The sequence below is a fragment of the Gopherus evgoodei genome, chromosome 1 (assembly GCF_007399415.2).
Source record: "Gopherus evgoodei ecotype Sinaloan lineage chromosome 1, rGopEvg1_v1.p, whole genome shotgun sequence".
Classification (NCBI taxonomy): domain Eukaryota; kingdom Metazoa; phylum Chordata; order Testudines; family Testudinidae; genus Gopherus; species Gopherus evgoodei.
The window spans coordinates 38,644,096-38,666,831 of NC_044322.1; the positions used below are offsets into that span (position 1 = coordinate 38,644,096).

The 22,736-nt window shown below is 46.4% G+C and overlaps 1 protein-coding gene across 10 annotated transcripts in view; it reads right to left on the reverse strand.

Annotated features, from left to right (window-relative positions):
• Positions 1-22,736, reverse strand: part of SACS (sacsin molecular chaperone) — a 132,017-nt gene that overhangs the window by 19,090 nt on the left and 90,191 nt on the right. For 9 of the 10 annotated variants that reach the window (XM_030562065.1, XM_030562085.1, XM_030562034.1 and 6 more), the window contains one exon: positions 13,428-13,454. The exons of the other annotated variant lie outside the window; for it this stretch is intronic. In XM_030562065.1, coding sequence (XP_030417925.1) covers positions 13,428-13,454 — 27 coding nt within the window. The remainder of the gene's footprint in view (positions 1-13,427; positions 13,455-22,736) is intronic. 10 annotated transcript variants of the gene reach the window in all.

Consider the following 22,736-nt stretch of genomic DNA (forward strand, 5'->3'; position numbering starts at 1 on the left):
TCTCTTGACACAGCCTTGTTAATCATAGTTAGAGAAGTACATAGACAATGGTAATTTTAAAATTTGTGGCACCGATGCCAGTGCAGGGGACTGCACCGTCATCATTATGAGGTCCCTAGCTGCCGCAAAAGTGTGCAGTGTAGACGGAAGGTCTGGGTCCTTCTTCCAACACTCCTGCACCAGGGAGTCCACTGAAACCAGACTTGACAAACCTCACTGTAAGGCCGGAGTCAACAGTGCCAGCTAAGTTGGAGCTGAAGCAGGGTGTCCTATCAGGGGACACACCCAGCTGGTGCCTCCTCACTCCACTACTTTAGTGGGAGAACGACTGCTGTCCGTCTTCTTTTTCTTGTGTGGCATCGATGAATGGGAGTGGTGTGGGGCACTGGCATTGGAGGAGGTCTTCGGCACCGTGCAATGGCAGTGCTGAGGGTCCTTGGAGCCCGAGTCCTTTCTCGGCGCTGCAGCCTCTCATACCAAGGCCTGTGAGCTCCACACCAAAGTGCTGGGTTTGGGATCAGACACCACCATTGCCATCTGGGGACAAATGGCTGACCCTATGAGTAGTAGTTTCAGCCTAAAGTCCCTCTTCTTCTTGGTCCTTGGTCAGATGCCACTGCAGATCTTACATTTATCCGTTTGATGGGCTTCCCACAAGCACTTCAGACAGGAGTTGTGTGGGTCTCCCTTTGGCATTGGCTTCAGACAGGACCCACACAGTTTGAAGCCATAAGACTGAGGCATGCCCTGGTCCCCAGGAGGGGAAAGTGGTGGGGGGAGAAGGAACCCCAACTGAAACTTATCTATAATTAAGAAGGCCCTGCTGAGGCCATCTGCTAACATGTTCCTGGCCCCGGGTGTATGCGCGGCTACTAGATGGACAGTATGCTGCTCACAGATGTCTCAAAGGTGGAGAGCTTCTTGGCAAAGAGCTGACGACCTGGCTCTGCTCTGTCTGTTGATGTGGTACCTCACCACGGTATTGTCTGTCAAGACTGCGCCACTTTGCCCTTCCCATGGGGCAGGAAAGCCCAGCAGGCCAGGCGACCCACTTTGAGCTCTCTGATGTTTATGTGGAGGGACAAATCATCCCATGACCAGCAGCATCGGAAACCAGGGTCAGTGAGGGGGATGGGGCTGCTAAGGGAACTCCCTCCAATACTGATGTGGGGCTCAACCACCAATCCAGTGATGAGCGGATGTGAACCCGCATCCTGACTATTTCGTCTAGATCATGTCTGTTGGGGATGTAGACCAACATCAACCATGCTTGCAGTGGCCGGAGATGGAGCTGGGCATGCTGGACCATGTGCAAACGCGGCCAGGTGGCCTAACAATTGCAGGCAGGTGTGAGCAGTGGTGAGTGGGTAGTGTTTCACATGGGGGATTCAGGTCTGACATGGCCTGGAAACGTGCCTCTGGAAAGAAGGTTCTGGCTTGTGTGGAGCCAAGAACCACCCCAATGAACTTTATTTGTTGCACCGGCTTTCAGGTCTATTTCTTTTCATTTATCAACAGGCATAGGTCATGGCAGATGGAACGAACCAGATCAAGGCTCCTCTGCACCTGTTGCTGAGATCTGCCTTTGGTGACCCAATCATTAAGATACAGGTAAACTTGAACCCCTTGATACCTCAGGTAAGCGGCCACTGGTGCTATACATTTTGTGAACACTCTCGGGGCAGACAAGAGACCAAAGACGCTGTGAACTGGAAATGGTGCCTGCCAACTACAAAATGGAGGAATCATCTGTGACCTTGGGAGATGGAGATATGGAACTAAGTGTCCGTCAGCTCGAGGGCGATGTCTTCTGGATCCAGGGAGGGGATGATGGAAGCTGGGGAGACCATGCAGAACTTTAACTTTTTGAGAGACTTGTTGCGGCGCCGCAGGTCCAGAATGGGTTTTAGGCCTCCTTTCACTTTTGGGATTAGAAAATAATGGGAATAAAACCCTTTTCCCCTCATGTCCCAAGCGACCTCCTCCACTGCCTCCAGCTGCATTAGGTTCTCGTCCTCTTGAGACGAGGAGCTGCTTGTGAGAAGGGTCTCTGGAGAAGGACTGAGAAGAGGGTTGGTGGGAGCAAGAATTGCAAGGTGTAACCCTGAGACACAGTCTCTAGCACCCCATGGTCTGAGGTGACCCGTGACCAGACTGAATGGTAGGGACAAAGACTCCTGAGGAAAGAACAAGGCAGATCTAGAGAGTTTGCTGAGGCATCGCTCTCGAGTGCACCATCAAAATGAGTGCTTCTGGCCCCTGTCAGGCTTTGACAGGGCATATGCAGTCCCAGCAAGTGAAGGTTCCCGACTGTCCTTCAGTCCGTGGAGCCTCACATCAGTCTTCTCTGCAAAGAGACTGTTCCCATCAAGGTAAGCCTCAAGATCCTGGATCGAGGCCTGCATTTCCTGGGAAAGGCCAGAACCTGAAGCCATAAGCTGTGCCTCATGACCACTGCCAACACGACCACCCTAACTGCCAAATTGGATGTGTCCCATGCCATTTGAAGGGAGCACCTTGCAGCTATCGTCCCCTCCTCCACCAGGGCCCCGAATTCATGGGGAAAGTCCTGGGGCAGGGAGTTCTTGAACTTACAGAGACAGTCCCATAAGTTGATGTTGTACCTCCCCAAGAGAGCCTGGTGGTTAGCCACTGGTAACTGAAGGCTGGCTGTTGAATAAATCCTTCTTCCAAAAAGATCCAGCCTCTTGGCTTCCTTATTTTTTGGGGTTGAAATGATATGCCCTGTCTGTCCTTCTCGCTGGCTGCCGAGACAACTAGTTAGCCCAGAGGAGGGTGGGTACACAAATATTCAAAACCCTTGGCTGGGATGAAATACTTTTTCTCGGCCCTCTTGGAGGTGGAAGGGATGGAAGAAAGAGTTTGCCAAAGGGCTTTTTCTATCTTTAAGACCCCACTGTGTAATGTTAGTGCAACATGGATGGGAGTAGAGGCCGAGAGCACATTAAACCAGATGTCAGCCATCTCCTCCACTTCCAAGCCCAAGTTCATAGTCACCCTACGAAGCAGGGCCTGATGTTGTTTAAAACTGTTTGGTGGGCTGGCAAGAGAGAGCCCCACCACCGCCTCATCCAGGGACAAGGAGGATGACTGGGTCATCGGGGGAGGACCTGAGGCATCATTCCCCACAGGGGAAAAGGGTTCTGGGGTGGGCGCTCACTCCTCTACCCCAGCCTCTGAGTGCACCTTGTGCACCAATCTCAGTGCTGTTGGTTACTGATCCGAGGCGGCAACCAAGGAATGGATTGACGGAGGCATCGGCATCAGGAGAGACATTGCTCCAGCCACTCGTCTTGCTGCCACAACAGCATTGCTCAAGTCGACGCAGCATCAGGTGCCCAATCATGCCAGTGCTGTTGTGGTGAAGGGCTGAATTTCTGCACCAGAGGAATCACCTTCCAGTGACCATGGAGGGGCCATTGAAGCTTGTGTCTGACAGCTAACCATTGCCACGGGAGACCGGTGCCATGAGTAGGTGGATTGGTGCCGGGGTCTGGGGATCAATACCGCAACAGAGACCACTCCCACTCTCTGGGAGATGGGGATCTGCGCCGAGGGGACAGCTGGCAGGATGATCAGTGCCAGCGATATGGTGACCGATAACTTCTTCTAGGGGACCCAGGTTGAGAGAGCAGAGACCATAATCACGGTGCCAGCAATCTTGGACGTCCCACAGAAGATGGAGACCTGGAGCGTGGAGATGGAGAACAAATTTGTTCCCCCTGTGGGGTCTTCATGGTTGTCTTGCCCTCACCAGGACCCCTTGCCATGTCCTGCGACACATGCAGTGCTGGCACGCTGCTAGAGGCCTCTGCTCTATGGGCACCAGGAGAGCCTGGGAAGGCGTTGGCCCTGTCACCACTCTGGGTCCCCTACTGCTGCCTGGAGTCAGGGGAAGATCCCTCGAGGGGCTAGCGGGCCCCATCAGGGGGTTGTACCCATGTGGCTCCAGTGTGGGCTGGTGGCCTGAACTAGGTCCTTTGCCCTTCTTGCTCGGTGCTGGTGAATCGCTCTTCTTCAACGTCTTCTTTGGCACCGGCAATGGGGAGTAGTACTGGGTGCAGCCTAGTGCTGGGGATGCGCTGCGCACCGAGGCCAAGGTGCTGGGGCAGAGTCTGACCAGGAAGGCTTGGATACCAGGTGGTGAGAAGCCTCCATGAGGAAGGCCCTCAAATGGATGTCTCGCTCTTTCTGAGTTCTGGGACGAAAGTTTCTTACAGATGCGACACTTGTCCTTCATATATGATTCCCCCAAGCACTTGAGGCAGCTGCTATGGGGGTCACTAACAGGCATAGGCTTGTTGCAGTCAGAGCAGGGCTTAAAACCCAGAGACAACAGGGCATGCCTGGGGCAAAGTCCCCACTGGGATTCTATCGCTATCTACACTACTTACTAACTACTGTAAACGAACTATTTACAAAGCCTTAAGGCTCAAAGAGCAAAGTAGAAGAACCACTAATCCTTGCTAGGCAAGGGAAAGATGCTCTGACTAACCACCATGGACACTAAGAAGCAGCTGCAAGAGTGTAAGGCTAGCAGCGCCTAATATACTGATGATGCGCGCGGCACTCAAGAGATCGTTACAGTCAACCCTACGGAAATTGCTAAGGCAAAAATCTCTGACAGCTACACAAGTGGGCATGCACACACCTAGAATGGAATTGACATGAGCAAGCACTCAAAGAAGAATACTGTTTCCCCAAACACACACACTCAGTTTACTATTTACGGGCAGCTGCACAGACCCAGGAGAAGTGCTTGCAAAGTGGCAAATTTCCAAATACTCAAAGGAAAACAAGAATGACTGTAGCAAATCTCTTTGTCTTAACAGTTAAAATACAGCTGTGTTTAAAAGTCTGAAATTCCAACTCACCATTTTGAACTCCACATGGTGTGGAGGGGGAAGGTGGGGACACCTAAATGCTGTGATACAATCCACCATTAGTGTCCAAACGCTGGTAACCGGGGCTTAGCATTTTTGCATTGCTCTTTAACCACAAATCAATCCAATTACAGTAATAATAAACTTTTAATTTGAATTATACACTTAAAAGGCTGTGGAGCAACTTCTGTCTCCACCAGGTTCTCAGAAGCGCGCTGTTCCTCAGGAGTCAGAGGGGTTCAAAGAGCTCCTTCACATAGGAACTGAGATTTTGCTGTTGATCCTCATCCACAACCTGCTCTGGAACTGGTTGCACTAAAAGAGTCACTTCATGATCCTGGCTTGAAGCCTTCTGCTGGCTGCAGTGAATCCCCATGCTGGATTCAGGAGCCAGCAGTGCTCCACCACAGTTCACCAGGTCATCATGAAGCACAGTTGGTTCTGGGCTGGGTGCAGTGCCAAGGACCTGATCAAAGTAATCATAAAATAGGCATGTTGTTTGCTAGTTGCCCGAGATGTGACTGTTATCCTGAGTTTTCCTGTATTCACTCTTTAGCCTCTTAATTTGCACCCTGCATTTATTGCCTGTTTGGAAAATCCGCTGAGCTGCTAGCTTTTTAGCTATCTGCTGGTATGCCTGGTTATTCTTTATGCTTTTGCTGAAGTCCACAGTTTTACTGGTCTTACACCACAATACCATCCACCACAAAATCTGGCTGTGCTCACATGACCAGGAAGCAGCTCACTTTGCAAAAGGCTTCATCAGATCAGAGTCTGTTGAAAACCCTTGCAGGCTCTGGAGTTCAGAAGACAATGTGTTAACGCTGACCTGAGCTGCTGCTTTTTGCAAAGGGAGATGTGACTTCCATTTGAAACAGATTGCATTGCAGATTGTTGGCATAGACAGGACTATGGAAGTTATCCCAAGGAACAGTGGGATACATCCAGTGAAAAGTTTTCACCCACAAGTGATATGGTCTTTTATCATTTTCTTGTGTGAGTTCATTTGAGAACATAGTGATTGTTTGTTTTCACCCACATATTGCTATTGGGGCATTAAGTACACTGGATGAGGTACAATACTGCAGATAGAAAGTACAACATTTTCAAGCACCATGAATTTCAAGTTGATGGTGTGTCTAATATGTTCAGTAAAAAAAAAAAAGAGATTTTCTTTTCAACATCAAGCACAAACAATCTTTTTATATTTTCCTATGTAACATTTACTATGGCTAATGCAATAACTATCCTGCTCTCTCAGTGCTTAGGATATCTTTGAGGTATTTCTAAGGTGCTCATAATTTGTATATAAAGTTGAACTACTTCAATTCTGACAAAACTGTTTCTGTGCTCTGGTCTTCACTATAAGTTTAGGCTGAATTTAGCAGTGTTAGGCCGATTTAACCCTGCACCCGTCCACATGATCAAGCCTGTTTTGTCAACCTAATTGGCTCTTAACATCAATTTCTGTACTCCTCTCCAGGGAGGGGTTTAGTGCTAAAATTGACCTCGCTGGGTAGAATTTGGGGTAATGTGGACGCAATTCGACTGTATTGGCCTCCGGGAGCTATCCCAGAGTGCTCCATTGTGACCGCTCTGGACAGCACTCTCAACTCAGATGCACTAGCCAGGTAGACAAGAAAAGCCCCAGGAACTTTTGAATTTCATTATCTGTTTGACCATCATGGTGAGCTGATCAACACAGGTGACCATGCAGAGCTCATCAGCATAGGTGACCAAGGAGTCCCAGAATCGAAAAGAGCTCCAGCATGGACCAAACAGGAGGTACTGGATCTGATTGCTGTATGGGGAGAAGAATCTGTGCATCCAGAACTCTGTTCCAAAAGACAAAATGCCAACGTATTTGCCAAAATCTCCAAGAGCATGATGGACAGAGGCTACAACAGGGACACACAGCAGTGCTGCATGGAAGTTAAGGAGCTGAGGCAAGCCTACCAAAAACCAAAGGATGCAAACATTCACTCTGGGTCAGAGCCCTATACATGCCGCTTCTATGATGAGCCGCATGCAATTCTAGGGGGGGGGGGCCTACCACTACCCCAACACTGTCTGTGGACACCTGTAAGGGGATAGTCTCACGCAACAGGGATGAGGATTTTGTGGATGAGGAAGATGAGGAGGAGGAGGTTGAGGATATTGCACAGTAGGGGAGTGGAGAATCCCTTCTCCCTGGCAGCCAGGCATTGTTCATCACCCTAAAGCCAGTACCCTCCCAAACCTCTGAAGGTGGACTCCTGGACCATGAAGCCAGAGAAGGCACCTCTGGTGAGTGTACCTTTGTAAATATAATACAGGGTTTAAAAGCAAGCGTGTTTAATGATTAATTTGCCCTGAAGACTTGGGATGCATTCACGTCTAGTATAGTTACGGGAAAAGTCTGTTAACGTGTCTGGGGATGGAGCGGAAATCCTCCAGGGACATCTCCATGAAGCTCTCCTGGAGGTACTCTAAAAGCCTTTGCAGAAGGTTTCTGAGAAGGCCAGCCTTATTCCGCCCTCCATGATAGGACACTTTACCACGCCAAGCCAGTAGCAGGTAGTCTGGAATCATTGCAGAACAAAACAATGCAGTGAATGGGCCCAGGCTTTGGTGGCATTCAAGCAACATCTGTTCTTTATCATTGTGTTAGCCTCAGGAGAGTGATATCATTCATGGTCACCTGGTTGAAATATGGGAAATTTGTTTAAGGGAACATTCAGAGGTGCTGGTTCCTGCTGGGCTGTTTGCCTTTGGCTGAAAAGAAATCATCCTCGCTGTTAGCCATGCGGTGGGGGGAGGCCTGTTCATGCTGAGTTGTTCATATTTGGCTGACAGGGATCTTCCCTGATACTAGCCACGCGGTGGATGGGAGGGTGTGTGAAGCGATCATCCCAGAGAATTGGGGAGGGGGTTGGATTGTGCTGCACGTTCACCCTAAAACTGCAGACCCTCCTTTTAAATGGCCAACCCAATGGACTTTGCTTGGTATGGGAAAGGAGGGTGCTGCTGTTTGAAACCGTTCCCACATGTTATGAAGGTTGAAGAAGCCGAAACCTTTTGCCTTACTATGGCTGCCTGCAAGCCGAATTCTGTTGCACAGCCAAGAATGTGCAATTTCTCACACCAAACCGGCAGGCATTCAATATAAGAAGCAAAATGCGACCTTGTACCAAAAACACATGCTATGTAATGTGGATCGCTTGAAAGTTTTCCCTTTGTTCTCTAAAATGTATCTTTTAAAATACTACTCTCCCCTTTTTTCCGCCCGCGGTTGAAAATGTTTCTGCGCTCCCTCTATCATCTCCGTCCCAGAGACTAGTGCAGACTAGAAGGCAAAAAAAACACACTTGCAACGAGATGTTCTCAGAGCTCATGCAGTCCTCCTGCACTGAAAGAGATCAGCAGAATGCGTGGAGGCAAAAAATGGCCGAGTTCATAGAATATCAGGGTTGGAAGGGACCTCAGGAGATCATCTAGCTCAAAGCAGGACCAATTCCCAACTAAATCATCCCAGCCAGGGCTTTGTCAAGCCTGACCTTAAAAACCTTTAAGGAAGGACATTCCATCACCTCCCTCAGTAACCCATTCCAGTGCTTCATCACTCTCCGAGTGAAAGTTTTTCCTAATCTCCAACCTATACTTCCCCCACTACAACTTGAGACCATTACTCCTTGTTCTGTCACCAGGTACCACTGAGAACAGTCTAGATCCATCCTCTTTGGAACCCCCTTTCAGGTAGCTGAAAGAAGCTACCAAATCCTCCCTCATTTTCCTCTCCTGCAGACTAAACAATCCCAGTTCCCTCAGCCTCTCCTCATAAGTCATGTGCTCCAGTCCCCTAATCATTTTTGTTGCCCTCCACTGGACTCTTTCCAATTTTTCCACATCCTTCTTGTAGTGTGGGGCCCAAAACTGGACACAGTACTCCAGATGAGGCCTCACCAATATCAAATAGAGGGGAATGATCACGTCCCTCAATCTGCTGGCAATGCCCCTACTTATACAGCCCAAAATGCTGTTAGCTTCTTGGCAACAAGGGCACACTGTTGACTCATATCCAGCTTCTCATCCACTGTAACCCCTAGGTCCTTTTCTGCAGAACTGCTTCCTAGCCATTCGGTCCCTAGTCTGTAACAGTGAATGGGATTCTTCCATCCTAAGTGCAGGACTCTGCACTTGTCCTTGTTGAACCAACCTCATCAGATTTCTTTTGGCCCAGTCCTCTAATTTGTCTAGGTCCGTCTGTATCCTATCCCTACCCTCCAGCGTATCTACCACTCCTCCAAGTTTAGGGTCATCTGAAAACTTGCTAAGAGTGCAGTCCACGCCATCCTCCAGATCATTAATAAAGATATTGAACAAAACCAGCCCCAGGACCGACCCTTGGGGTACTCCGCTTGAAACTGGCTGCCAGCTAGACATGGAGCCATTGATCACTACCCATTGAGCCTGACGATCTAGCCAGCTTTCTATCCACCTTACAGTCCATTCATCCAGCCCATACTACTTTAACTTGCTGGCAAGAATACTGTGAGAAACTGTACCAAAAGCTTTGCTAAAGTCAAGGAATAACACATCCACTGCTTTCCTCTCATCCACAGACCCAGTTATCTCCTCATAGAAGGCAATTAGGTTAGTCAGGCATGACTTGCCCTTGGTGAATCCATGCTGACTGTTCCTGATCACTTTCCCCTCCTCTAAGTGCTTCAGAATTGATTCCTTGAGGACCTGCTCCATGATTTTTCCAGAGATTGAGTCCAGGAAAGCATTAAATGAATGCAATGAGCGGAGGAGGAACATGCTGAGAGGAGGCAGGATGCAATGCTGAGGCTAATGAGGGAGCAAACTGACAAGCTCAGGCATCTGGTGGAGCTGCAGGAAAGGCAGCAGGAGCACAGGCTGCCCCTGTATAACCACCTGCCCTCCTCCCCAAGTTCCATATCCTCCTCACCCAGACGCCCAAGAACACAGGGGGGGGAGGCTATGGGCATCCAGCCACTCCACCCAGAGGATTGACCAAGCAAAAGAAGGCTGGCATTCAATAAGTTTTGAACTGTAGTGTGGCCTTCTCCTTCCCTCCTCCCCTCATCCACCACCTCACCTGGTGCTTCCCCACCCCTCCCTGGTTACCTTGCTAGTTTTGCCCCTATTTGTGTGATGAATTAATAAAGAATGCATAATTTTGAAACAATAATGACTTTATTTCCTCTGAAAGCAGTGATCGAAAGGGGGAGGTCGGTTTGCTTACAGGGAAGTAGAGTCAACCAATGGGGCAGCTTTTCATGAAAGAGAAACAAACAGAACTGTCATACCGTAGTCTGGCCAGTCATGAAACTGGTTTTCAAAGCTTCTCTGATGTGCAGGGCACCAAGCTGTGCTCTTCTAATCGCCCTGATGTCTGGCTACACATAATCGGCTGCCAGGCGATTTGCCTCAACCTCCCACCCTGCCGTAAACGTCTCTTCTTTACTCTCTCAGATATTGTGGCGCACACAGCAAGCAATAACAATGGGAATATCGGTTTCACTGAGTTCCAACCGAGTCAGTAAACTGTGCAAGCGAGCTTTTAAACATCCAAATGCACATTCTACACCATTCTGCACTTACTCGGCCTATAGTTGAACTGCTCCTTACTACTGTCCAGGGTGCCTGTGTATGACTTCATGACCCATGGCATTAAGGGGTAGGCTTGGTCCCCAAGGATAACTATAGGCATTTCAACATCCTCAATGGTAATTTTCTGGTCTGGGAAGTAACTTCCTTCCTGAAGCTGTTCAAACAGACCAGAGTTCCTGAAGATGCGAGCGTCATGCACCTTTCCCGGCCATCCCACGTTGATGTCGGTGAAATGTCCCTTGTGATCCACCAGTGCTTGCAGCACCATTGAAAAGTATCCCTTGCACTTTACGTACTGGCAAGATGGTCCAGTCCCAAGATCGGCATATGTGTTCTGTCTATCACCCCACCACAGTTAGGGAATCCCATTGCAGCAAAGCCATCCACTATGATCTGCACATTTCCCAGAGTCACTACCCTTGATAGGAGCAGCTCAGTGATTGCATTGGCTACTTGGATCACAGCAGCCCCCACAGTAGATTTAGCCACTCCAAACTGATTCCCGACTGACTGGTAGCTGTATGGTGTTGCAAGCTTCCAGAGGGCTATCGCCACTCGCTTCTCAACTGTGAGGGTTGCTCTCATCTTGGCATTCTTGTGCTTCAGGGCAACATTCCATTAAAGTGCCCTTACGCATATGAAAGTTTCACAGCCACTGGGAATCATCCCAGACCTGCAACGCTATGCATTCCCACCTGTCTGTGCTTGTTTCCCGGGCCTAGAACCAGCGTTCCATGGCAGGAACCTTTCCCTTTAGCACTATGATGTCCAAATTGCCAAGGCCTGTGCTTTGAGAGAAGTCTGTGTCCATGTCCTCATCACTTTCATGATCGCACTGTTGTTGCCTCCTCGCCTGCTTTTGCAGGTTCTGCACATACTGCAGGATAATGTGCGAGGTGTTTACAATGCTCACAACAGCAGCAGTGTTGGGCACCATGCTTGCCATGATATGGCGTTTGCAGGAGAGAAGGAAGTGGTGGATGACGACAGATGCCACAAGAATAGATATTTATACAGATTGACGAGAGGACCTGCAAGGTGGATTCATGGCACCAGGAGAACAGAGTTGCAGCGGAAGCGGTGGAGGACTACTGTTAGCACTGCGCACATTTCCCAAGTAAGAACACATGTACCCAGGAGCCTATGACAAACAACATGGAGAAATTCACTATCAAGACAAGAGCAAGAGAGCAGTGGAAGCAGTGGAAGCAGTGGAGGACGACGGTTAGCACCATGCACATTTCCCGAGGAAGAACACATGTTCCTGGGAGCATATGACAGACAACGTGGAGAAATTCACTATTGAGACAAGAGCAGCAGTGCAGAGTTGCAGTGGAAGCAGTGTATGACGACAGTTAGCAGTCCTGTTGCACCGTCTGCTGACAGCAGCACCCAGGACACAACAGTGGTGTTGGTAAGCTGAGCTGAGTGGGTTGCACGCTTGCCATGGTATGGCGTCTGCATGGAAAAAAGGCGTGAAATGATTGTCTGCCGTTGCTTTCATGGAGGGAGGAGTGACTGACGACATGAACCCCAAACCACCCGTGACAATGTTTTTGCCCCATCAGGCATTGGGAGCTCAACCAGAATTCCAATGGGCAGTGGAGACTGTAGGAACTGTGGGATAGCTACCCACAGTGCAACGATCTGAAATTCGACGCTAGCCACAGTACTGTGGATGCACTCCGCCAACTTAATGCGCTCAGTGGGGACACATGCAATTGACTGTATAAAATCATTTCCTAAAAATCAGCTTCTATAAATTTGACCTAATTTCACAGTGTAGACATGTAGATATGTGTTACTAATTACAACATGAAGAATACATACAATCATACATAATAGTATATGGGCTAGCAGAATCCCTTCGTCTATCTTTGAAATGCCCATAGGTACAGGTAAATTAAGTCTGTTGCTATAGAATTGTCTTTGCTGATAAGCATGAAGCTGTTACAACAGTTATGTAGAACTGAATATGATGAGAATATAAATTGTACATACATGTATGATAATATGAGTCTTTAAATTCTGTGTGCCATTGCAAGACTGCCTACTTTTCAGCCATCTCCCATAATCTCAGAGGAGAATATGACTCCGCAGAGGAGCTATCAACGTGATCAGCAAAAGTTTAAAATCTCACTTCCTTCCACCTCCTTTCAAAGTCTCAACATGGAGGGTGAGAGGGAAAGAGATACTACCACCACCAACTACTTGTCTCATAGTTTGGAAGTGGCTAACAAAAACATTTTTGGAAGCAGTAAGTTTTCCCTCCTTCAGGCTGTCAAAAGCTACTCCCCCCACCCCCCTTGGTGCTTCAGTATTGAGAGAGGCAGCAGCACTAGCAGAAGGGACAGAAATTTAAGGCAGATGGGCAGGGAGGGGGAAATTCTCCTAAAATTGAAACTAAAATCCTATTATTTAAGTGCAAGCTCTTAAATATTTGTTGAACATAAAAAGTTAATATAAAAAACAAATATTCATGCTGTTGATTAATGATTAAAGTATGCCAGCTGATAGCTACTTCCAATTAATTCTTTAATTGCATGCAGCTCCTAGAATGTACAGTCCTCACACCTTAAACATGTAGCTCAGATATTGACATTTCAAATTATTTTGCCAATTTTATAAAATAAAAGTTTGACACCATTCAGAAATTCTGAAAATTCTCACGGGATGCACTGGTTTATTTAAACAATTTGGCATCAATTAATGAATATAAATTCATTAAAATATTATGTTTTCTATACGATGAGTCCCAACACTATCATCTTCTGAAGTATTAGGCTTAACTATGTAAGTTATCCAGTTTCTGTTTATATGGAAGCTGAGGCAGAGAGAACATTTAATCATCAAAGCCACACAAATGCCACACTTCAATCCAACAAAATATTCAATCAGTAATCCTACCTGAAAATCCCCAGAGAAGCTGCTGGGCTAGAATATAATCAAATCCATTTTTCAGAAAACATTCAAAATGCTTGTGATTTACACATGATCATGCTAAATATAAAAGTAACTATCAGCCTCTTACAATAAAAGAATATGCTTTATAGAGTGAAAATGGATTTGGATCTTTTTGTGCAACACCAGTGGTGGAACCCACCCCCATCTTTAGAAAGAAGATGTAAGAATATGTTTCTTGTATGTTTGCATAGTCACGTGGGGGGAAATTCTTGGCACTTGGGATTTTAGAACCAGCCAAACGAGAAATGAACAGGGCTTAAAGTATCATGTGTACATTATGACCTTGTAAATGCCTTAGAAAGAAAAGTAATTTACAGCAAAAGAGTCATGAAGAGCAACATGGGCCACTCTGGAGTTCAGAAGAATGATCTAACAGATTTAAGGTTCTACAGAAGAAGTCTATCCATCATATTCATGTACAAGAATGTTCACGTGTTTTCTCTGAAGCAATACAAGTAGGATGAAACACTAGAAAGGAGAAATGCCAAATATCTGGTGGCCTGGTGAATATAAGAATCAAAGGTGTAAAAGATGATGGCATATGTACTTCTATAAATGCATCACAGAAAGAGCCAAAAACGACAATGATGCAAATAATTTCCATATTGCAAAAAACTGTAAATTCAATAATCAGGACAAAACATCTGGAGATATATAGATTTGATAGCATTACAAAATTAGGTGAACTATTATACGAAGTGTCCTCATGCAGCCCATGGATTTTTGTCTCTGCACCTGTAAATCTGTGATTATACTTGTAGCAATAAGCATATGTTAAAATATTGCCACTGATCCTCATTTAGATGTTTACTCATCTAAAATGTATCATCTCCTTTTCAGTCCTAGCAAATTTGCTTTAAAAAAAAACAACACTAAAATGTGCATCTGCCAGTAATGGGACTGTATTGAGGGATGGGGGTTCTTCAGCCTGAAATTTGGAGATCAAGGGAAAATTAAATTAGATACTAAATTTGGAGTGTTGTGGTTGGATAGTGGGGTAGAGGAGAGGGGGAGGGCCCTCTGGGTGCTATTCCCGCTTTTCTCACCAGCCTTGTGGAAAGACTTGGGGAACAGAATGAAGGCTGTTTCCCTTTGACTATCACTTCAGCTCTTCATTCTTAACTCCCATGGAGGTAACCATGATTGTGGGAGTCCTACCCTGGGTCCTTCCCCCAGACTTCCTGGGAGGTTTGGAACTGGGGGCCTCCTGTGGCCACCTCCCCTCTTCTCTACTTCAAAGTTTTTTAACCGTCTGATGTAACTGTGGCTGTTCTCATCCATACAAAATATTTAATTCTTCTCAAATCTTACCAATTATTATTTATATTAGTGTAGCACCTTAGAATACCAATCAAGACAGTACAAATATTTATTTAAAAATAGTCATTGCTCCAAAGAATTTACAATCAGGGTTACAATAGAACACAACTAATAGCTGAAACAGGATTTGTTGGTAAAGTTAGAGGATGAGGCAAAAGTAAAACAAGCATGTCTTAGCAGAATAACTAGTAGTCATATCTGCCTACCTCACACCAAACTCTTGGTTTTAATGAAATCTAGTAGCAACAGCTTCCATGAGCTAAACGTGTTATATAAAGAAATATTTCCTTATATCAATCTTACATTTCCAGGCTTTCATTATCATTGGCTGTCCTTTGGCTCTTGTATTATGAGAAAGAGTAAATAAGAGCACTTGATTTACCTTCTCTGTAATATACACATTACTTTGTATAACTATCTTATTAATAATTCTCTCATACTTATTTCCTCTGTGAACTAAACAGTCCCAACCTTTCCAGTCTCTCCTCATATGGAAATTTTGCCAAGCTGTTAATCATTTTGTCACCTGTTTGTAAATCTCATCTATTTCTGCTACATTTGAAAATATTAACAGAGACGTGATCATTAAACCCATGCAAGTGGTGCAGGTCACCCAAGGATAGACTCCTGGAGGACTTCAACTCAGGGGGAGAGAGGAGAAGGAAGAGCTACCAAAGGAAATGGTGAAAAGTCGACCAAAGAGATTAGAGAAAAAACAAGAGAATCCAGAGTCAAGGAAGATAAAAGAATAGAAGATGTCAAGGAGAAGAGACAGATGAAGAATATCAAAGACAGCAAATTGCTGTGATCATTACTAGAATACTAGGTCCAATTCTGGTGTCCACACCTTAAAAAAAAGTTGATTCATTGGAAAGGATTCAGAAGAGTAGAGCCAGGTGAAATTTTTTCACAAATAGCTTATTCACTGAAAAATACAGTTTGAGTTGACTTGAAACAATTAATGAATTTTACATGAATTCTCTGAACAGTCATCCAGAAAAAAAAATTTAGCTTCCCTTATAATCTTTAGCTCAACAGCTACAGCACTCATCCAGGACCTGGGAGACCTAGGTTCAGTTCCCCTCTCTTCCTGATGTGAACAAGGGATTTGAACTTGCTTCTCCCACTTCCCACCACTAGACTTTGGTATATAGAATCACAGAAATGTAGGGCCAGACAGGATCTCAATAGGTCATCTAGTCTAGCCCCCCGTTTGCTGAGGCAGGACCTGCTGGGCAGGTCTCTCTCAGTCTCTCCTGTTGAAGGTGTTCCACCATGTATAATAATTAAATACTCATCCAGAAAGAGAATTAGAATTGTTGGACACTTAGTTATCTGGGATGTGTGAAGCCTAGATTCCAGTCTTCCTGCTCCAGTGACTGATTATTTACACACAGTGGAACAGCTTCAACAGAAGAGAGAGAGACCCACCCTAGAATCTCTCATAGCCTAGTGGTTAGGGTATTTTCCTGAAAGGAAGGAGACTCAAGTTCAAATCCCTTCTCCACATCAAGTAGAGAGGGAATTAAAATCCAGGTCTTCCATATCCTGGGTGAATGAACAAACCACTGGCCTACAGTTCTAAAGGGAGTGGAACACTGGGTGAGTGGAAAAGAACTGTAAGAGAGGTTGTTTTGACCTTGTGTTAGATAAGAATGGAACACAGACTATAGCAAGAACTGCTGAAAAAAGTAAGATATTAGGAAGGAATATGTATAAACAAACTGCAGTTGGTGATCATTACTGTATGTAACAAAAGGTATAAATGCTTGCCCGAACTGTTTATCTTTTGGGAGACCTGCCATTGTGCACTCTCCTCCTTGCAATATTGCTTGAGAATAAACTGTCTCTAACATGCTGCAACCAACCTCAGAGCGAGGACTCGTTTTTCTCCCACAAAGAGAAGGTTAAGAGCTGACTTGATCAACCTATAAGTTCCTACCTAGGGAGAAGATTTCTGATGGTATAGGGCTCTTTAATTTAGCAGATAAAGGCATAAGAAGATCCAATAGCTGGAACCTGAAGCCACATGAAATCAGTCTAGAAATAAGGCACAAAATTTTAACAGTAAGGTTAATTAACCACTGGAACAAATTATCTAGGGACCTGGTTGATTCTCTGTCACTTGAAGTCTTTAAATCAAAAGATACACTGTAGCTTAACCATAACTTATGAACTCGACACAGGAATCACTTGGTGAAAATTATTGGCCTCTGTTATGCAGGATATCAGAATAGCTAATCTAAGCTAGTCTTTTCTCGACTTAAAAATCTATTAATCTAATATCTCACAGAATGCGAGGCCTGGCATGTCCACTATAACCAAAAGGCTGGTACTGTTATTGATTGTTTACATATGCACTTGCACACACATTCAAACACATTAATTAGAGTGAGGAAAAAACAGTTACCTACCTTTCATAACTGTTGTTCTTTGAGATATGTTGCTAATGTCCTTTCCAAGTAGGTGTGTGTGTGCCATGTTCATGATTATCGGAAGGTTTTTTCCTTAGCGGTATCCATTGGGTTGGCTGTGGCGCCCCCTGGAGTAGCACCCTTATGGTGATGTATATAGTCCCTGCTGACCCGCCACCGCTTCAGTTCCTTCTTGTCAGGTACTCTGACAGAGGGGAGGTGGGTGGGTCTTGGAATGGACATGAACAACTCATCCCGAAGAACAACAGTTACAAAAGGTAGGTAACCGTTTTTCTTCTTTGAGTGACTGCTCATGTCAATTCCTAGTAGGTGACTCCCAAGCAGTCCCCCGGAGTAGGGGTTGGAGTTCACCAAGTTGCAGACTGTAGCACAGCTCCACCAAATGTGGCATCGTCTCTAGCCTGTTGTGTGATGACATAGTGCAAGGTAAATGTGTGGATGGACAACCACATCGCAGACCTGAAGATGTCCTGAAAGGGACCTGCGACAGGAAGGCTGCAGATGAAGCATGCATTTTTGTGGAGTGCTCTGTCAATGCTGGGGCCAGAATCTTTGCTAGGTCATAGCATGTTCTGATAAATGTCATGATCCAAGAAGAGACTCTCTGGGACCAAAGAGCGAGACCCTTGATTCTTTCAGCAATAGAGATGAAGAGCTGTGTCAACTTCCTGAACGGCTTTGTTCGCTTGATGTAAAAGGCTAATGCTCTTCTGACATCCAGGGAATGGAGCATGTGTTCCCTGTCATCGGTGTGTGGCTTAGAGTAGAATACTGGCAGAAAGATATCCTGATTCGTGTGAAATTGCAAAACTACCTTCAGGAGGAAAGCTGGGTGTAGCTGCAATTGTACCTTGTCCTTATAAAACACAGTATAAGGGGGCTCGGACATCAGAGCCTTGATCTCAGACCCTGGCCCCGCCCCGGCTGATGTTATAGCCAATAGGTTCTGATGTTATAGTCACTTTCCAAGAAAGGTAGAGCACCGAGCACGTTGCAAGGGGCTCAAAGGGAGGGCCCATGAGCCTTGAGGGCACCAGGTTAAGATCCCATGGAGGGATTGGCTGCTTTACTTGGGGAACAATGTGTCCAACCCCTTGTGGAAACGGCAACCATAAGGTTAGCAAACACTGAGTGGCCTGTTGAGCCGGGCTGCAAAGCCGACACTGCCGCCAGGTGCACCTTTATTGATGAGACTGCCAGCCTCATTTGTTTCAAATGAAGTAAGTAGTCCAGGATACAGGGAATTGAGGACGCAATGGAGGAGTACCTTTCTGGAGGGACGAAATAGAAAATCTCTTCCATTTTGCCAGATAATTGGTGCAAGTGGAAGGTTTGCTTCAAGTCAAGGGTGGTGTACCAGTCCTCCGGATCCAGAGAGGGACTAATGGAGGCCAAGGAGACCACGTGAAACTTCAACTTCTTCCTGAATCTGTTGAGGTTTTGCAGGTATAAAATAGGCCGAAGTCCACCTTTGGCCTTGGGGATTAGGAAATAATGGGAATAGAATCCCCTGCCCCTGAACTCCATAGGTATCTCTTCCAGCATTCTGAGTTGTAGGAGCGTTTGCATCTCCTGCACTAGAAGCTGCTCATGAGAAGGGTCCTTGAAGGGGGACAGGAAAGGTGGGTGGGAGGGTACAAAATTGGAGAGATATCCCAATTCTACCATGCTCAAAACCCATCAGTCTGAGGATATTTGAGGCAAAGCACAGTAGAAATGGGACAGATGGTTCACAAAAGGAGGGTAAGGATCCAGGATATGGACTGGTGCATTGCCCCCAGGCACACCTTCAAAAGTTTTTCTTGGGAGCCGGTGACTGTCTCACTGAGCCTTGGCCCTGAGTGGAGGGGAATTGTGGAGGCCTTCTTCCTCTATTACTTCTACCCCATCTCCTGTTGTAGTCTTGCCTCGGCTGAGAGAAGTAGAAGTGAGGCGGGGGCTGAGGCTTAAAATGTTTCCTTTGCAGGGCTGGCATATGAAGCCTCAAGGACTTTAAGGTCACTCTAGAGTACATAAGACTATGGAGCCTAGAGTCTGTCTGTTCTGTGAAGAGACCCGAGCCATCAAATGGCAAGTCCTGTATAGTCTGTTGGACCTCCGGAGGGAGACCCAAGACTTGCAGCCATGAGTTGTGCTGTAGGACAATGGCCATGGACATTGTGTGGTGACCAAGTCCGCCGACTCTAATGCAGCCTGCAAGAAAGTCCTTGCAATGGTCTTTCCTGCTCTGGGTCAGCCCCAAAGTCAGACCAGGAGTCAGATGGGAGGAGCTCTTTAAACTTGGACAGGGAGTTCCAACAGTTAAAATTACAGCGGCTAAGGACTGCCTGCTGATTGGCAATTCGAAGCTGGGACCACCTGGTGGAATAGATCTTACAGCCGAAGAGCTCCAGCTTCTTTGCCTCTTTAGACTTTGGTGTGGAGCCCTGGTGACCCTGCCTTTCCTTGGCATTGGCCATATCCACAACCAGCGTGCCTGACTGAGGGTGGTTAAAAAGGTACTCGTACCCCTTGGAGAGTACGAAGTAGTTCCTTTCCACTCCTTTAGCCGTAGGGGGAAGGGAAGTAGGAGTTTGCCTGAGAGTCTTGGCAGTATTGTGGATGGTCTTGATCAATGGCAAGGCCACCCTGGAAGGACCTTCTGGCATCAGAATGTCACCCACAGGGTCCATTTCTTCTGACACCTCCTCTGCTTGCAAGCCCAGATTTGGTCTACTCTTCTGAGCAGCTCCTGATGGGCTCTATTGCTCAAAGCCGGTAAACAGGCAGAGCCTGCTACTGACTAGTCTGGGGAGGAGGATGAAGAAGCCATTATGACCTGACCCTCCAACTCATGGAGGTCATCCAGTGCTGGAACTTCCTGTAGAGTGGCAGATGTGGTGCCGGATGCAAACTCAGTGCCAGGGTCAATGCCAGCCTCAACACTGGCGTCAGTGCCGACTTCAGTGCTGGTCTGGGTGCTGGGCTCCAAGGCCCTTGGAGGTTGCCTCATCATGGAGGCAGATGGAGACCCCCGTCTCTCTGAGGCAACCAAAAGGAATCTAAAGTTTGGCCCCTGGGCTTGATGATACATCCGTGGGGTCCAGGACGGCCACTGAGCAGGCGCCTGCCAATGCGGTGGTCATGGCATCATCAGGAGTTGTCGTGTCTCATTTTTCCTGGAGTGACGAGACTGGTCCAGCTACATCTGGAAACGTATGATTCCAGCTCCGACTCTGAGGACGAGTCTGATCTCAGACTCCACAGCTGCACTGTGTGGGACAGTGCCGGCAATTGGTGCCGAGTGCGACTGGTGCCGCAACATGGCCAGTTTGCCCTTGGAAAGTCCAGTCCCCCTGTGCAGTGCTGGTGCTGCTGGTGCTGGGTTGCTATCTCTATGAGGTCCTTGGCGGCCTTGACATGTCAGAAGTGGACAGCTTGTCCAACTCCACCATTTGGCTCTCCCGTCCTGGGGAGTCCAACAGAACCAGACTCAACAGTTCCACCTGGGCAGCCGGACTGGACAGTACCAGCTGTTCCTGAGCAGGAGTTGAGTGTCCCAACATGGGACGCACTCCACGGGCACCTCTGCGCTCCACTGCTCAGACTGTCGGCAAGTGCCCCCTTTCGGCTCTTCTCTGCTTCTTATGTGGCACCGGCAAGTGAGATCAGTGCTGAGAGGTCACCAAACTTGTCTTCTGTGCCAGAGAGTGGTGGTACGTGTGTCTCTGGACCCTGAGTCCTTTGCTGGTGCCACAGCTTCCCTCACTGGGGCTGGTGCACTGAAGTGCTGGGCTTGGACCCCAACACAGTCTGAGCCGGGCTGGGGACCGAAAGCCAACTCCATAAGGAGAAGCTTAGGTCTTAAGTCTCTCTTCTTCTTAATCCTTGGCGGAAGTTCCTGCAGGTCTTGCACTTGTCGGTCTGGTGGGCTTCCCACAAGCACTTTAAGAAAAAGTAGTGAGGATATCCCCTAGGCATAAGCTTCTTACAGGACCCACAAGGTTTGAAGCCTTGAGACCAAGGCGTGCCCCTGGTCCCTGGAGGGGAGTGGGAAAAAAGGGGAGGGAGATAATCCCCAACAGAAACTTAGTCTATGAACTAACTAATTAGAACACTAGAAAACCTATACTACATAGAACTAAACACAATACAAGAATAAACATTCGCTAAGAGAAGCGCTTGCCCAAAACAAGAGAACAAAGTAGCTCCAACGACCATCACTGGCGGTAAGGAGGAACTGAAGAGGCAGTAGTTTGGCAGAGACCTATACACAACGCCATAAGAACGCCACTCCAGGGGGCTCCACAACCAACCTGATGAGTACCTCTAGGGGAAAAATCTTCCAATGACTGTGCACGCAGCATGCACACACCTACTTGGAACTGACATGAGCAATCACTCGAAAAAGAATATGACAGTCAATGGCTATAATGTCCTTGGGGGGTATTTAAAATGATTATAGATACTTCAGGATGTGTGTGTGCTTTACTGAGTAACCATGTGCTACCTGACTGTAAATCTTCATGCCTCTTCTCTTCCCCTTCCTTTTTGCCAGTTTTTGAGTATCACCTGTGTTATTTTGCATTCAGATTGCAAATTGTATCTATTTTTGTATGAGAAGCTTAGCAGATTTTGCATGCCCAGTTTAGCCTTAAAAATAATGTTCTTTTTAGGGCTGTCGATTAATCACACTTAACTCACGCGACTAATTAAAAAAAAATAATTGTGATTTTAAAATTTAATCGCAATTGCAGTTTTAATTGCACTGTTAAATAATAGAATACCAGTTGACATTTATTAAATATTTTGGATGTTTTTCTAAGTTTTCATATATATTGTATTCTGTGTTGTAACTGAAATAAGTGTATATTATTTTTGCTTACAAATATTTGCACTGTTAACAATGATAAACAAAATAAATAGTATTTTTCAGTTCACCTCTTACAAGTATTGTAATGCAATCTCTTTGTCATGAAAGTGAAACTTACAAATGTAGATTTTTTTTTTGTTACATGACGGCACTCAAAACCAAAACAATGTAAAACTTCAGGGCCTATAAATCTACCCATTCCTACTTCCTGTTCAGCCAATTGCTAAGACAATAAGTTTGTTTTCATTTAAAGGAGATAGTGCTGCCCTCTTCTTATTTACAATGTCACCAGAAAGTGAGAACAGGTATTTGCATGGCACTTTTGTAGCTGGCATTGCAAGGTATTTACGTGCCAGATATGCTAAACATTTGTACGCCCCTTCATGCTTCAGCCACCATTCCAGAGGATATGCTTCCATGCTGATGATGCTTATTACAAAAATAAATGTTAATTACATTTCTGACTGAACTCCTTGGGGCAGAATTGTATGTCCTGTGCTCTGTTTTACCTGCATTCTGCTATATATTTCCTGTTACAGCAGTCTCGGATGATGACCCAGCACATGTTGTTCATTGTAAGAACACTTTCACTGCAGATTTCACAAAACGCAAAGAAGGTACCAATGTGAGATTGTTAAAGATAGT